This window comes from Alosa pseudoharengus, unplaced genomic scaffold (assembly GCF_046254945.1).
Source record: "Alosa pseudoharengus isolate Yale_2024_CS ecotype anadromous, Long Island Sound unplaced genomic scaffold, YU_APseudo_1.1 YU_APseudo_1.1_scf_8, whole genome shotgun sequence".
Classification (NCBI taxonomy): domain Eukaryota; kingdom Metazoa; phylum Chordata; class Actinopteri; order Clupeiformes; family Clupeidae; genus Alosa; species Alosa pseudoharengus.
In genome coordinates, this window is record NW_027468870.1 from 30,678,391 (window position 1) to 30,693,072 (window position 14,682).

The window sequence follows — 14,682 nt, forward strand, 5'->3', positions numbered from 1 at the left end:
GTGTGGTGGGGGGTCTCCATGGATATGTTCCTAGCACATTCAGCACTCAACACATTGTCAACTCCCCTAAGATGGCAGCCTCATTCTAGACAAGGCCAAACCCAGAGTGTGGACTCACACATTCTGCACTTTTAAGTGAGAATACAGCAGATGTACAGCTAATGAGTTTTTTTTACATCCTTTACAATGATGCATCTTTTTGGCCGTCACTACATACTCTGTAACTTATCAATCCCCTCTTGGTTATCTGACTCCATGCCATACCACTCACTTCCATATAGTCCACTTTAGTCTACTTCCACAAGCTCAAGCAGATCCTCCTGTCCCATCAAGTTCTCTTGACACTTAAAGAAAAAAACATCTTTTGCTGCAGAAATGACCATGGCCTTTTTTTCTGCTGTAATTACCCAAAATGCTAATTGGTCTGTGGAAGCAATCCCTCGTAATGCATTGGGGATTTCCCAGAGTCTGAAGCTGAAAATAACAAGCAAAAAAGCTTTTAAATTCCAATTGCCACTAGACATCTGGATGGCCTTGCCCTGAATGCATTTTCATAATTAATACAAAGTCCGTAGGAAGGTGCCTTTCCTTGATTGAAAGGTCTGTACGTGTTCCTTTGGCTAAATATGCAATAGAAAATGTAAACTTGGCATGCAAGGAAGATGACATTTGAAAAAGAGCATGCAATATTCATTTAAATTCAAAGTAAGGCCTTAACACAATTTTTCTGCAAAGCTTCCAGCTGAATATATGAAGGACCAAATGCCCTTTGGAAGTACCCTGCTTTTTTCACTTGCTTGTGGCACTACTTTACGAACATAAAGTTGGCACTTAGACATCAGCACAGGTACAGAATGCCGACTGCAGCCAATTGAACAGGTGAAGGTGTTTCAGCCTCAGGAAATGGGAATTACGCTCCTGGAATGACGCAGCTGCTTCTACAGTAGGTTAGCATTCCAACTGTCTCTGTGAAAGTGTTTGAATAAGATGGCTTGTTGGGCACATACATACCAACTCAGTCAATGCTTTACTGATCATGAAGAGATCTGGAATTAGTTTAGGGCTGGCTTGACAATAAAGATTTTTGAGAGTTCTAAATCAAGGTAAGGTCAGACAAGCTGTAAAATAGTCAAAGTCCATGAAGACAATCGGTTGAAGTGAAATGACTGTTCTTTTGTCTGTCTTGATGGCTCTTTTCAACTGCCACATCATGTTGACTTTAAAACAAAGTAAAAACCGATAGACAGCTCTTCCCTTTGCTTAGTAACAGACAAACAGAGCAGTTCCTAAGTTCACTACTCTGTCATGTAATTAAGTGTCTACTACATGGAAATATTATGATAGATATAGATCAACAAATGGATTGATAGATCGATAGATCAATATAGACAGATAGGTAGGTCGGTAGGTAGATAGGAAGATGTCTGAGGAATCCATAGATGGATAGATGACTGATGAATAGGTGTCTGGAGTGGAGAGACAGAAGGAGAGTCAGAAATAGCTTCTTTACGCTACAGCAGTGCTGGCTGGCGGAACCTTGTGATCTCCACAGAGCTGCCGCTAACATGGCAACAGTCGGCGTGCCTTGTCAGAGGCATCAGACGGGTGATGGGTGGCAGCGACAGGGAGCCAATCGCTCTTCTTAGATGCCATCTGGAGTGCCGCGCCGCACTCGGCAGCCAGGCGCGTTCTGCTGGATCCAGACCGCAGCCACCAACTCCAGACAGACAGGTTTCAGAGGGGTCAGATTGATCCAGGTCTGGCACTGTCTCCCTCACCAGGAGAAGGATTAGCCTTCTGGGTCCAATTATTTGTCCAGAGGCCTCCCTGATGGACTTAACCCCCTGCCAATACACTAGCCTAAGCAACGGTAGTTAGTGGTTAGTTCAGGGAGTCTACTGGGTCAGGACTTCATCGGTTGACTTTGGTGATTGGAATTTGTTTTATTATTCATTGTGCCTTATTATTCATTCAACAATCTTTTCAACTCTCTACCATCATAGTTTGTGCGCTTTTTCATTACGGGCCACCATTTTGATAACTGTTTTTCTTCTTTTTAAAATAAATCCATTTACATCACATTAAGTGCCATTTAAAATATTTGCACTTCTAGTTCATGAATAATCCAGGTCAGTGTGTATACATTATTAAAGTGCGCCGTGGGAAGATGTAAATGGACATATCTGTGTGAATGATTCATTTAGCCACAATTTCGCTAACAAGGTCAGGTCAGAATTCAAATTCCAGTTTTGAAGATTTCTTCTTTTGCCCCAACAATCTGTAGGTATTTTAATTCTACTTCTGGTAATGTTCAGTGAGCAAATATGCAAGGCTATGGTAATTACTTAGTCATGAAAAATGAAATCCCTTCAATAATCTAAATGCAAAATGCTTTTGCCTACTCTATTGTACACGGTTTGCCAGGACAACTGCCTTCAGGTTACTGTACTGTAGTCTCTCTCATGAATAAGATAATAATTGGAATGCATGCACTGTTCAACACTTCTGTCCTTACAAACTGTACACCAAAAGGTTTGGGACCAATTATATAATATTTGCCCTATTCTATTTCAGATTAATTCTCTTAATTATGCCTACATGGACTTCAAACTCATATGGTATTTACAAATTCTCATCATTTTCTTATTTAATTTGTCTCTGCACACATTTTCAATTACATTTTTCCTCCTTTTCCCTTTCTCTTCCCTTATTCCACAGTTTGGAAATCAAAGGCACCAAAATGCTATTTTCTCACAATTCAGACGAGAATAACTATTCCCCTCTTCGGGAAATTCTAAAAGGGCTAAGCCTGACCCGATAACAATGTGTTAATTTCACAGAAAGAGAGGAAGAGGGGGAGAGAAAAAAATCCATCCAAAAAGGCTCAGGCCTCAATAGAACATTTACGGCCCCTAATTCCTGGTGAAGAAACCTTTAGATAGTAATGGAGTGTTTTTGCTCTGCTCTGCGGCTCTGGACGCGCGACAGGAAGGCTGGGGGCCATAATTATCCTGTTTGTTCAGAGGCTGATGCTTTTTATTATTTAAATCTCTCTGGGCAGGGAATCGGAGCGGAGAGGCGCGGCTCTACCATTTTCTTGTCATGTTGTGTTCGTCAGTGTTAATGCTCTGCTCTGCAATTTGTTTCTGTTTTGTCTGCGCTTTCTTCATCCTGAATGAGCCCCGACCAAAGGGCTCTCCCTCGAGTCATGCGACCCGCAGCACTGTGGCGTAAAACTTTCAAATTTAACAAAATGCTGGATGGAAGGATTTGTGTGTGTGTGTGTGTGTGTGTGTTTACTGTATGTGTGTGTGTGTCTGTCTGTCTGTGTATGTGAGTGAGAGAGAGAGATAGAGGAGGGGGGAGTGAGGGGAGCATTGGGGGAGATGGGGAATCAAACCTTGAATGCCTTCCAAGCTGACAGGCTCTGTTGTGCAAGGCAGGCATTCAAAAAGCCCCTAGTGTCTGCCATCATCAGAGGTAGATAGTGCTACCTTACCAAGTCTTTTTTGAATTTCTCTATCATACCAAAACACTGTTCTGGGCTATGTTATTATTAGTGTATACCTCCATGCTTTTACCCCTTAGAGCAATGTCTTTCCCTGAAATATGCACAGTGTGTCTGCAAACAGCATTGGGGAATGCTGGTTTGTAATGTTGCACTTATTCTTGTAGTTTTCTGGGGGAACTGAATGTACTGTCATGATACTTGGCATAACCTATGGCTGTTAACCAGTGTACAACTGTACTTATGTACTCACTCCAGCAGTCTGTTTACTGATTCACACTGAACCTTAAGCTAAAATGTAAGGGGTATGTTTGTGTAGGTGTGTGTGTTTGTGTGTTTGTTTGAGTGCATGTGTGTGTGTGTGTGTGTGTGTGTGTGTGTGTGTGTGTGTGTGTGTGTGTGTTTCTGGGGGAGGGAGGGGGGTCAAATGTTTACTGCACTGCTGTACCCATCAGCAGTTGTTGCTAGGGAACTATGTCAGTGTGTTTTAGAGGGGAAACATAGCTTTTATTCAACAGTGGTAATGTCATCTTCTGCAAATATTACAGAAATATTCCACCAACACACACACTCACAGAAACACACACACATACACACACACACCCTCCTTCTCTCTCCTCTCTCTCTTTTTGTTGGATAAAACATTTTCTTACACAACTGCCACTAAATATTGAGCTCACCACTTGGGCTCCTGTGATGACCTTCTTGCTGTTATTACCTTACATCGCAAAACCACATCATAGTTATACATTATTCTGTGAGTATGGTTAAAAATTCCCTATCTTCTTTTGAAGTGACATGGGTAAGGTTGGTGTAAGGAAAAAAACAACATCTTAGAAGTACCTTCACTCAAGGAAGATGACATCAGATAAAGCCATCACTCATTCTGAACTCCCACCAGTCTTTGGGATAAATCACTACCCTGTAGCCAGTTCTTAATTCCAGGTTATTGCCCAAAGGATCCTATTTATTCTGCTGCGTGAACCTTCAGCAGGACACTCATCAATGGATTTATTGATTACTCTAATTACTGCTGGTGGCTAATGTATGCACACAAAAAGAGAGTTTCTAGCCTCTTGTGGTAGAGGGCTCCATTCTCCTCACCAGAACAAAGGGCAGTGAACTGGGAAGCAGACTGGTTGAGGTGGTCTTTTAATGTCCAGCATGAATTGACTTATCAGTGACTTCTCTGCCATTGCAAAGCTCCAAAATACTAGCAGACGGAGCTGCACTTTTACTTTTGGCGGCAGACATCGCTAACATCTGAGCGACCCAAACTCGAGAGCTGCAATCATTCTGAAGTATCCAAAAATATCATGAGTGTTGCACTGGCTGGCTGAGTTACCCTTTGGTTCCCTTTTCCTCAGTGATGGATTTGCACTTCAACAGAAAAAATATGGGGTGTGTGTTATAAAAGGCAAGGCAGATCTGGCGTAGTTTATGCAGTGAGTCTGCCACACTTATTGCAATGGAGATGAGATGAGGAAGGTAGGCTCCTTTGACCAGCCTCATCAAGAGGATTACACAAAACACCTTCTTTGACTGCCATCTAGTGGATTTGTGGTTGCCATTGCATCCTCTGGAAAATGTAAAGAATTTGCTGCATATGACGAGAAAATAATCTAAAAACCATGCAGCCCCCTCTTCACTAGTGGACTGGAATTATTCAATTAATCATTGTATCAGCGTATGCGTTAATTATTACTTTGAAGTATAAGTAATCAAAAAAGGCAGCTTGGTCTTTCAATTCAACATGGTAATCTCTTGTCAATACACCAACATAATTATTGGCCAGCTGTTATCTCACAGTGTGGCACACGTTCACCCCCAAGTGCTTTTTCCTAGAAATGTTCAACTCCCACACACACACACACACACACACACTCACACACACACACACACACACACACACTCACACACACACACACACACACACACACCATCCCCCTCCCGTGCCAAGCTAAAAGTATGACAGACCATCTTCCACACTACGTCTGTCTGTCAAAGATCAAGGCTTTCTCATTTCTAGCTTAAATATCACAAAGCCCACCGCTGTAATATGGGAGCGAACATGGCTCCTGGCTCCCGAGCACTGGAAATGTCAGCTTCCCACTGCTCTGGGGGATTAGACGCGGGGTGAGAAAGGTCACATAGGTTGCAGCTGGCAGCTGGTATTTGAAAGCAAAAAACAGCCGAGCAAAATGCACTCCATGAGAGATGGCACTGAGAGCACTCCACACTGCACTGGTATTAACTTAGACATAATAGAGAGAATCTCTATTATGTCTATGGTATCAACTCACATGACATCATCAACATCAGTATGCATTTGTAATGTTTACACATGTAAACTCACAAATGGACATGCATGTTTACCATCTATATATACTTCATCGCTTCACACAGGGGGCCTCAGAGATAAATAACTTTACATAAATTATTTTTTTGGTGTGTCTGGGTACATTTCAAGTTAATTTTATGTGATAGACTATATTAAAACACATTGTGTTGATGTGACCAAATGAGATGCAGAATTCACACCACAACAACCTAACTTCAGAGATCTGGGTGATTGACATTTAATCTCAGGGATGCAGCCTACACTGGCGACACAAACCGCAACAGCAGGTGGACTGGAGGCTGGGCTGGGCAGATCAGGGAGTCCTGGGTGGCAATCTGCCTCACGATGACTGACAAAGAGAGTGGGGAGCAGACAGGGAGAGAGATGTAAGCAGACTAAGAGAGGGTGAAAATGTGTGTGTGTGTGTGTGTGTGTGTGTGGTCTGAACGGTTCAGCGTGGCATGGCTCTCAGTGACATTTCTCGCAGGTTTGTCCCCCTGTCATCGCTCCATGAGTGAGGGGTCCTCTCGGTGACCCCCCTGCCCCCGGGCCTCAGTGAAATGTCACTCCGCCTGGGCTTCAGCCAAGCATGAGACAGAGTCAGGGCAGTGCGGTGCGACACGACGTGGTGCAGCACAGCGCAGCAGCTGAGTGGGGCCCGGCTTCCAGATCAGTTCAGAGCTCTAAGCGGCCCCTGAGCCCATGATCTTCTGCACGCCACCGACCATGGGGAGACTCACAAGCACTCACAGGCAGATAAACGCTGTAATCAGTGGCATTTCTTTCCTCTGATTATTTATCTGTTGTGTCACAACTGTTTTGTTCTGTCTATATATATATATATATATATATATATATATACAGTAGGGAGAATAAGTATTTGAACCCATGCTAAAGTTGACTAAAAAGAGGAATATAACATCATCTGTTAGAAATTGATCTTAATGCCTTAATTAAAGAAAATGAGTAAAATCCAACCTTTAAGGATACCAATTTTCTTAGTGAATGAAGAATGTATTCATCATAAATAAATAAATGTTCTTCCTTAAATTACAGGGGCAATAAGTATTTGACCCCTATGTTAAATTGCCATAGAGGCAGGCAGATTTTTTATTTTTAAAGGCCACTTATTTCATGGATCCAGGATACTATGCATCCTGATAAAGTTCCCTTGACCTTTGGAATTAAAATAACCCCACATCATCACATACCCTTCACCATACCTAGAGATTGGCATGGTGTGTTTTTCAGTTAGCCTATTAGCTGGTTTGATTTGCATTGAACTCAGTTCTATTCCATATATTTCTTTAAAAGTACAGTAATGGAGCAGTGTGTTTTTTTTATCAGTATCTTAGTGCTTTTTCACTTTTTTCATTGCAATGGCCTCGGCCCGTTCCTCCACATCTTCACTGAAAAAGTCTGGGGTGTCGATGACCCTCACTGGTATCCCAAAGATCTGGGTATCTTTGGTCTGACACTGGGCTGTGACGGGCACAGAGCTGGCATGAGAGTTGAACATCCGCTTCCTCAGGATGGTGTTACCACTCGCACTCTTACCACTGCCAGACTGTCCCAGCAGCACAATGGTCATAATGGAAGCTTCTTCTACTAAACCAAATCACATTAACAAATGTGTAACTTATGGAATATGACCATTTGACTATATGCTTTTAAATATTTTGAGTGCAGTGGATACTTCGGTGTCAATCCTCCTACCTCGTTGTTTTTGCTGGTCAATGGGGACTGGGTCCTGTAAGTTGATGCTTACTGTATGTGATGACATTAAGTTTTTTCCAGGGCATATATCTTACCTCTTGGTTGGCTCTTGCTCTTCCCTTGCCTGTTCTTCATTGCTTTGTTGTGGAGCCTCTTTGTGCCTCTTATTTCCCCCTAACTCTCTCAGTTTTTCCAATAAAAAACTGCCCTTTGATTCCTCACTAAATATAAAGTATCTACCCTGATCTAGCATCTGTCCAAAGGTGGTGGCAGCTTCCTCTCGTGGATTTTCTAGATCCCTTATGCTGAAAACAGCAAGAACCATATTATTCTCTGCATGTTTGAACGTTGCCTTGAACTGGTCAACTGTGGACTTATCTTCTGCTAAGATCTTGCCATCTTGTGCTACCAACACTAATGCAAAGAGATGGAGAGAATCTGGAGTTAACAATTTCCCTTCATCTGCACTTGCAGTGATGGCATCAATGACAAGTCACCAGCATACCACAGGTTTCTCTTTCAGGACTGATGTTATTTTCAATGAGTCTCTCCTGATTGGAGAGTATTCTTTTTCTAAGTATTTCATTATATTTGCTTTTTTCCCCATGTAACACAATAACCATTCGGTTAATAGGTCTATCCTTGCTGCTTCGGAATGTGCTGGCACCAGAACCTGCATTTGCAGATAACATCATTCAGGGCCGGCGCTAGCCATTTTGGTGCCCCCCGCCCCCCCCAACTAACCAACCAACCACCCACCACCACCACCAAAGGAATAACAACCATTCAGAATTTCTTAGTTAGGTTCTCTTTATTTCCAAAATGACTGCTGCAAACATTTCCACACGATCAGCGTCTGAAATGTGAGCTGACCATAGAGCATGATCAGTTGGAGGGGGCACATATGTCTCTGCAGTGTCACTTGCTGATGGCCCCTCAGTGATAGGACTCACTCTGCCTTCAGAAGCGGATGCGGTTGTGTGCCGACTTGTATCTGTACCTGGGCTATTTGATGATTGTTGGTCAGGGCTGAGTGCTGTTGCAGAGTCTGCAGAGCTGGTTGGTGGTTGATCTAATTCTTCCTCCTGGCCTTGAGTTGCTCCTTGCATGTATCTTAGCATTCAGAAATACAAGACAAAATATTTAGGGATTCTACTGAAATGCATTTTTGATTGAACCATCATACAAAAATATTGCACACATTAGTCTTTTAGGTTTATATAGGCCTAGGCCTACCGGTATGTGTCACTGGAACATTTAAAATTCAAAACTCTATTTTACCTTTAAAAGAGGTCTGAAGAGGCACAATATAATAATTATGTACATAATTTGACAACTCTGAATATGAAAATCTACAAACACTGAGACTGTGTTTTTTTTTTTTTTCTAATTGCAGTTTCACCAACAGATATCGCCCTTGGCCTATGAACCTCTTGAAAATGACCGCATAGAACAACTAAACTTATCTAAAGCTGTCTAATTTGGCAAAATCACATCACGTTCAGTTGCAGGGTTTTTCCGAAGTTCACCTTACCAAGAGTAGTTTCCCACTCATCATTTCATTATGTTGTGAAAGTGTCACTTGTAGCTTTTTCACTACACAATTAGATCGTTTGATCATAATTGATAACAAACGCCAAAAAAGCGTCCTGAAATGCAAAGCAAACTAGGCTAATAGGCTAACGTTACCTGACTATATCCAAGGGGGCAGGCGAACGTTCGGAGAGCGTAGACACTATGGCGGATCTGAGGCTAAATAGTAGACCAGTTCACCTAGCCATCCCCATTGAAGCCCATTCAATTTTGGCGCAACTTTGACATCAAATAACGTTACAGCTGAAGCGTTTTAAGCCTTTATATGAACTTTTTCTATTTCCGGAGTAATACAACATTGTGTTATTGGCGTCATAACCTCGTAACTGACTTACAGACTGAGTAATAAACTTTTTTCCGAAATCAATGCTAAAGTGACGTAATAAGCATACAGCCAGAGCGGGTGAAAGCGTCGCACAGGACCAAAATAACCGTATTCTCTGGATAAGAACGAAAGCATAACATTTCAGCGAAGTTTTGATGGATTGACAGTAGCCTAGGCTATGAATGTGGCGAGTGCTGTTTATATTAAATCACATTTATCTACGAACAACTAGGACATTTAAAACAGTAATGTAGACATGGTGGTAACGAAGTAAGTGGCTACATACCCAATCTCTCGGCGCAGCTATCACAAGAGTTACACAAGTCAGACTACGTGCCTACGTTACATTTACGTTCCCTGAGCCTGCGCAGAAAGCCACGTCGACCAACAGGAAACGGTTGAAATTTGCTTCACCCGCCTCGATTGACGTGATGACTCTGTCCATATCTTTTACTGTCTATGACTATATCTCTGATGGCTAAAAGAAATAACTAGCTAGCATCAAAAATTCGCAACGTAACACCACTTGAACATGAACATGGCTAGTAGGAGCTTACGTTACAAAGTTTATTGACGGTAGTAGTATTACCTGGCATAAGCATAGACATGCATACATGCAAGGGCTACAAACCTATTTTTTATTTTATTTAAAACATTGTGTTACCTGCAAGCGATGCGCGAGCATCCGCTGTCTCTTCTTTTCCCTTTTTTCCACCCCCACTCTTGGTGCCTTTTCGAGGCCATGTCTAAGGTGTCTGCCAAATTTGAGATTTGAGGCGTAATCGAACAGACCACTGGGAGGTGGGGGAGGGGGGCACCAGAGGGAGACTGGAGAGAGGGTTGCACAGGAGATTCACCTTTTTCTCGACTAATTTGGTCTAGGCCTATATTACCTTTGTATTGCTTCTGCATATTAACATGCTTTAGACATATTTTATTTGTTATTTATACTAGTAGCCTATTGTGATGATTTTTCACGACCCAGATTTGTTGTTGCCCCCCCAGGCACTTGGTGCCCTACGCGCAGTGCGTGATGTGCTTTTGCGGAGCGCCGGCACTGACATCATTAACTTTAACTTAACACCACAGCAGTCTCCTAGTGTATGTTATTGTACTTTATCATAAATCTTAACATGTTCTATCTGACAGTTTGTTTGAGAGCACTATGATAATAAACAGTACATATCTTCAATAAAAACAAATCTTGTGAATTGAATTTAGTTGGAATTTGAAAAACAGAAACCTTACCTTCTGACATTTCGGCGTGTGGTTAAAATTAAGTAATCAAGTTAAAGAGAGTCAGTGTATGCCGCCGCCTTGTGTGTGCCGTCCACTCTGCTACAAATAGATAACAGTTTCCAGAGAAAAATCTGACACTGACGTTCCGCTGTGGTGTGGCAATGAACCCAAACAAAATTATTTGGAATAATGCTTTCACTTCAATTTGTTAACAGACTGCGACTGGCAATAGGGTGTCACTGTTGTTGTTTCAGTCAGAAATCAGAGTTTCAAGAAGGTAGGATAATACAATGTGTTTTAATATCAGCATTTTTTATTAGTGTTGATGATGATTAGGCCACAGGAAACCATGAGAAAACTGAGCCAAGGCCTTTTCTTGTTCAATAAAAAACCCTACCAAAAGCATCTTAGAGAGTGTTATACAACAATTGAAAAGTGTATGGCAGGGCTTCTTAAAAAATACTTTTCAGCTACATGTATATACAGTATATACTTTGTGTTTCTTCTTTACAAAGAAGAAGAAAAATATAAAAAAAAAACATATTCAAACAATTCAAATGTATTCATTTTTATATTTTGGGTTGACCTCAGAATTCTTTTATTCATATTTCAGGCTCTGCCTTAAGGATAGTGATGATTGGGAAAACAGGAGTGGGGAAAAGCGCATTGGGGAACACAATCCTGGGAAGAGTGGCGTTCAAGTCTATGCTTAGTGCTAACTCCATCACTCAGCACTGCCAGAAGGAGACAGTTCGGAGCAGCCGTCCAATCGACGTTATTGACACACCTTGCATTTTGGACACGGGCATTTCTCGCGACTACATCAAGAAAGAGATAGTGAGATGCATCCAGGTCTCCTGCCCCGGGCCCCATGCATTCCTGCTGGTGATCTCGCTCAACCGGTTCACTCGGGAGGAGCAAAATGCTGTCAAGACCCTGCAGGAGCTCTTTGGGGAGGAAGCCTCCAGGTACATGATCGTCGTGTTCACCCGTGCAGATGAGCTGAGGGGCAGAACAATTAATGAGTATGTACGCAGTGGTCACCCTAAACTTCGTGAAGTGGTTCAGAGTTGCGGGGGCAGGTTTGTAGCCTTCAATAACAATGATATGAACAATCGTACACAGGTGGCCAACGTCATTCAAAAGATTGATGAGATGGTGGCTTCCAATGGCGGTGGCTACTTTAGCGACAGTATGTACAGAGAAGCAGAAAATAGACTTCAGCAGCAGAGAATAGACAGAGAACTGGCCGAGAGAATGGAATACAATTGATAAGGAATTCCATGGTTATAAAACTGGCACTATTACTATTATTATTGGCCTCAGTAGTTCAGTACTAGGACAACCCCCACTGTGAAAACAACATTGGTGGTACAGTAGATAGCTTTGCTGACATTCAAGCAGATGATGCAGGTCTTGTCTGATTTTATTTCATTCATGATAGTGAGTAACTTGTACAGCCTATAAGTCAGGTCAAGGGGGCACACTGATAGGCACTGAAACTAGTGTCTAAAACCCCAGGTTTTCCAGGATGCCTGGGAACCATGACCTGTAATATCATATAACTAGATGTACCGCAGAGCGGTACAAAATATGACCGCCGCCCAGTCCAGCACATTTTTTCCACAAAAAGAAATCACGCTGAAAGGCCTATATGATTCTAACTGTCTCACTAAATTGCATTATCCACACTCAATTCTCACTGGTATCTGCTAGACCAAAACATGATTAGTTCATAGATTTCACATGTAAAATTCATTTTATACAACCCCACCTCCATCTTGCCTGTTCATAATTCTGAGAAATTCTTGATTGTTTGTGTTATGTTTATGTTATGTGTGTGTGTGTGTGTGTGTGCGTGCTTGTGTGTGTGCCTGCATATGTGCCTGTGCAAGCAAGCGTACATATGTCTACTGTGTGAGTATGTGTCATACGTATGATTACTGTGAATGTGTGTGTGTGTGTATCTGTTTGTGCACATCTGTGCACATGAAATGGGTTAACATGACCCCTGGAGGCAAATATACGGAAAAAAATGGTCATCCTAGGCCCTACAGTTCTCAAGATATTCACAGAGAACTGTGTCTGCCCTACCCTCCTTTCGGGGGGTCCAGTCCAGCGGGGGGGCTACAGATCAAAACGAAAAATGACGGTTCCATGCTATCCATGTGGGGGTACATGCCCACCAAGTTTTGTGTACCCCGGTCTTTCAGTGTCCCGGGAATCCTTGTTGGTGTACGTCACTAAATGTACACATAAATTATTTTATTGTAAGGCCCCCCATGAACGAAAGTACACAAAACTTGGCATGCATTTGGAGGGTGTCATAATGATCCTACACGCGCAGCGAAGCGGCGGTCATATAGGTTTAGTCAGAATTTTTTTTTTTTTCTTTTTCTTTTTCGCATGCCCAAATTTCCGTCAATGATTCCCGGGACACTGAAAGACCGGGGTACACGAAACTTGGTGGGCATGTAACCCTACATGGATAGCATGGAACCATCGTTTTTCGTTTTGATCTGTAGCCCCCCCGCTGGACTGGACCCCCCGAAAGGAGGGTAGGGCAGACACAGTTTTCTGTGAATATCTCGAGAACCGTAGGGTCTAGGAGGTCCACCTTTTTTATGTATGTTGGTCTTAAGGGGGCATGTCAACCCATCCCATTACCACTTATTTAATGTATAGCGCCACCTAGTTAAAAATTAAAAAGCAAAAAATCAGGTGTTTTCATCACAATATCTCTGGCTGACAAGGTCAAAACTGCACGAAAATAAAAGTGTAGGATCATTATGACACCCTCCGAATGCATGCCAAGTTTTGTGTACTTTCGTTCATGGGGGGCCTTACAATAAAATAATTTATGTGTACATTTAGTGACGTACACCAACAGGGATTCCCGGGACACTGAAAGACCGGGGTACACAAAACTTGGTGGGCATGTAACCCCACATGGATAGCATGGAACCGTCGTTTTTCGTTTTGATCTGTAGCCCCCCCGCTGGACTGGACCCCCCGAAAGGAGGGTAGGGCAGACACAGTTCTCTGTGAATATCTTGAGAACTGTAGGGCCTAGGATGACCATTTTTTTTCCGTATGTTTGCCTCCAGGGGTCATGTTAACCCATTTCATGTGCACAGATGTGCACAAACAGATACACACACACACACATACATTCACAGTAATCATACGTATGACATACTCACACAGTAGACATATGTACGCTTGCATGCACAGGCACATACGCAGGCACACACACAAGCACGCACACACACACACACACACACACACACACACACATAACATAAACATGTACATGCACACATGCACACAATTCAGGAATTTCTCAGAATTATGAACAGGCAAGATGGAGGTGGGGTTGTATAAAATGAATTTTACATGTGAAATCTATGCACTAATCATGTTTTGGTACTTGTTGTCTAGCAGATACCAGTGAGAATTGAGTGTGGATAATGCAATTTAGTGAGACAGAATCATATAGGCCTTTCAGCGTGATTTATTTTTGTGGAAAAAATGTGCTGGACTGGGCGGCGGTCATATTTTGTACCGCTCTGCGGTACATCTAGTTATTTCTATTATGATCATTGTTATTATTATTACTTTCTCAATTATGATATAACAATACAATATAGCATATTAATGGAACAATTGTGTTTAATTATAGTCAATTATGTATGTTTATCATATTCTGGATGTATGGTAGAAGCGACTCACATACATCTTTTCACTCTACAGGTAAAATACAGTAAATATTCTGTAAAATCTTACTTTTTTGTGTGTTTATAGTGTGATCAATCTAAGTCTACTTTAAAATTATTGAATAAATGGTAAGATAAGGTTCTTAACAGAAACATTAAAGCTTACAGACCAAAATAAGCTCTCAATTGTGGTTATACTCTTTGACTGGCCTGATTTACGGTTTATCCTTAGGCTACTGCATTT

General features: G+C 42.0%; 1 protein-coding gene across 1 annotated transcript; it reads left to right on the plus strand.

Moving 5' to 3' along the window:
- Positions 1–9,739: 9,739 nt before the first annotated feature.
- LOC143112698 (GTPase IMAP family member 7-like) lies at positions 9,740–11,994 on the plus strand. The gene is made up of 2 exons (XM_076274968.1): positions 9,740–9,745; positions 11,314–11,994. The coding sequence occupies exons 1-2, from the start codon at positions 9,740–9,742 to the stop codon at positions 11,992–11,994; spliced, it is 687 nt and encodes a 228-aa protein (XP_076131083.1).
- The last annotated feature ends 2,688 nt before the right edge of the window (positions 11,995–14,682 follow it).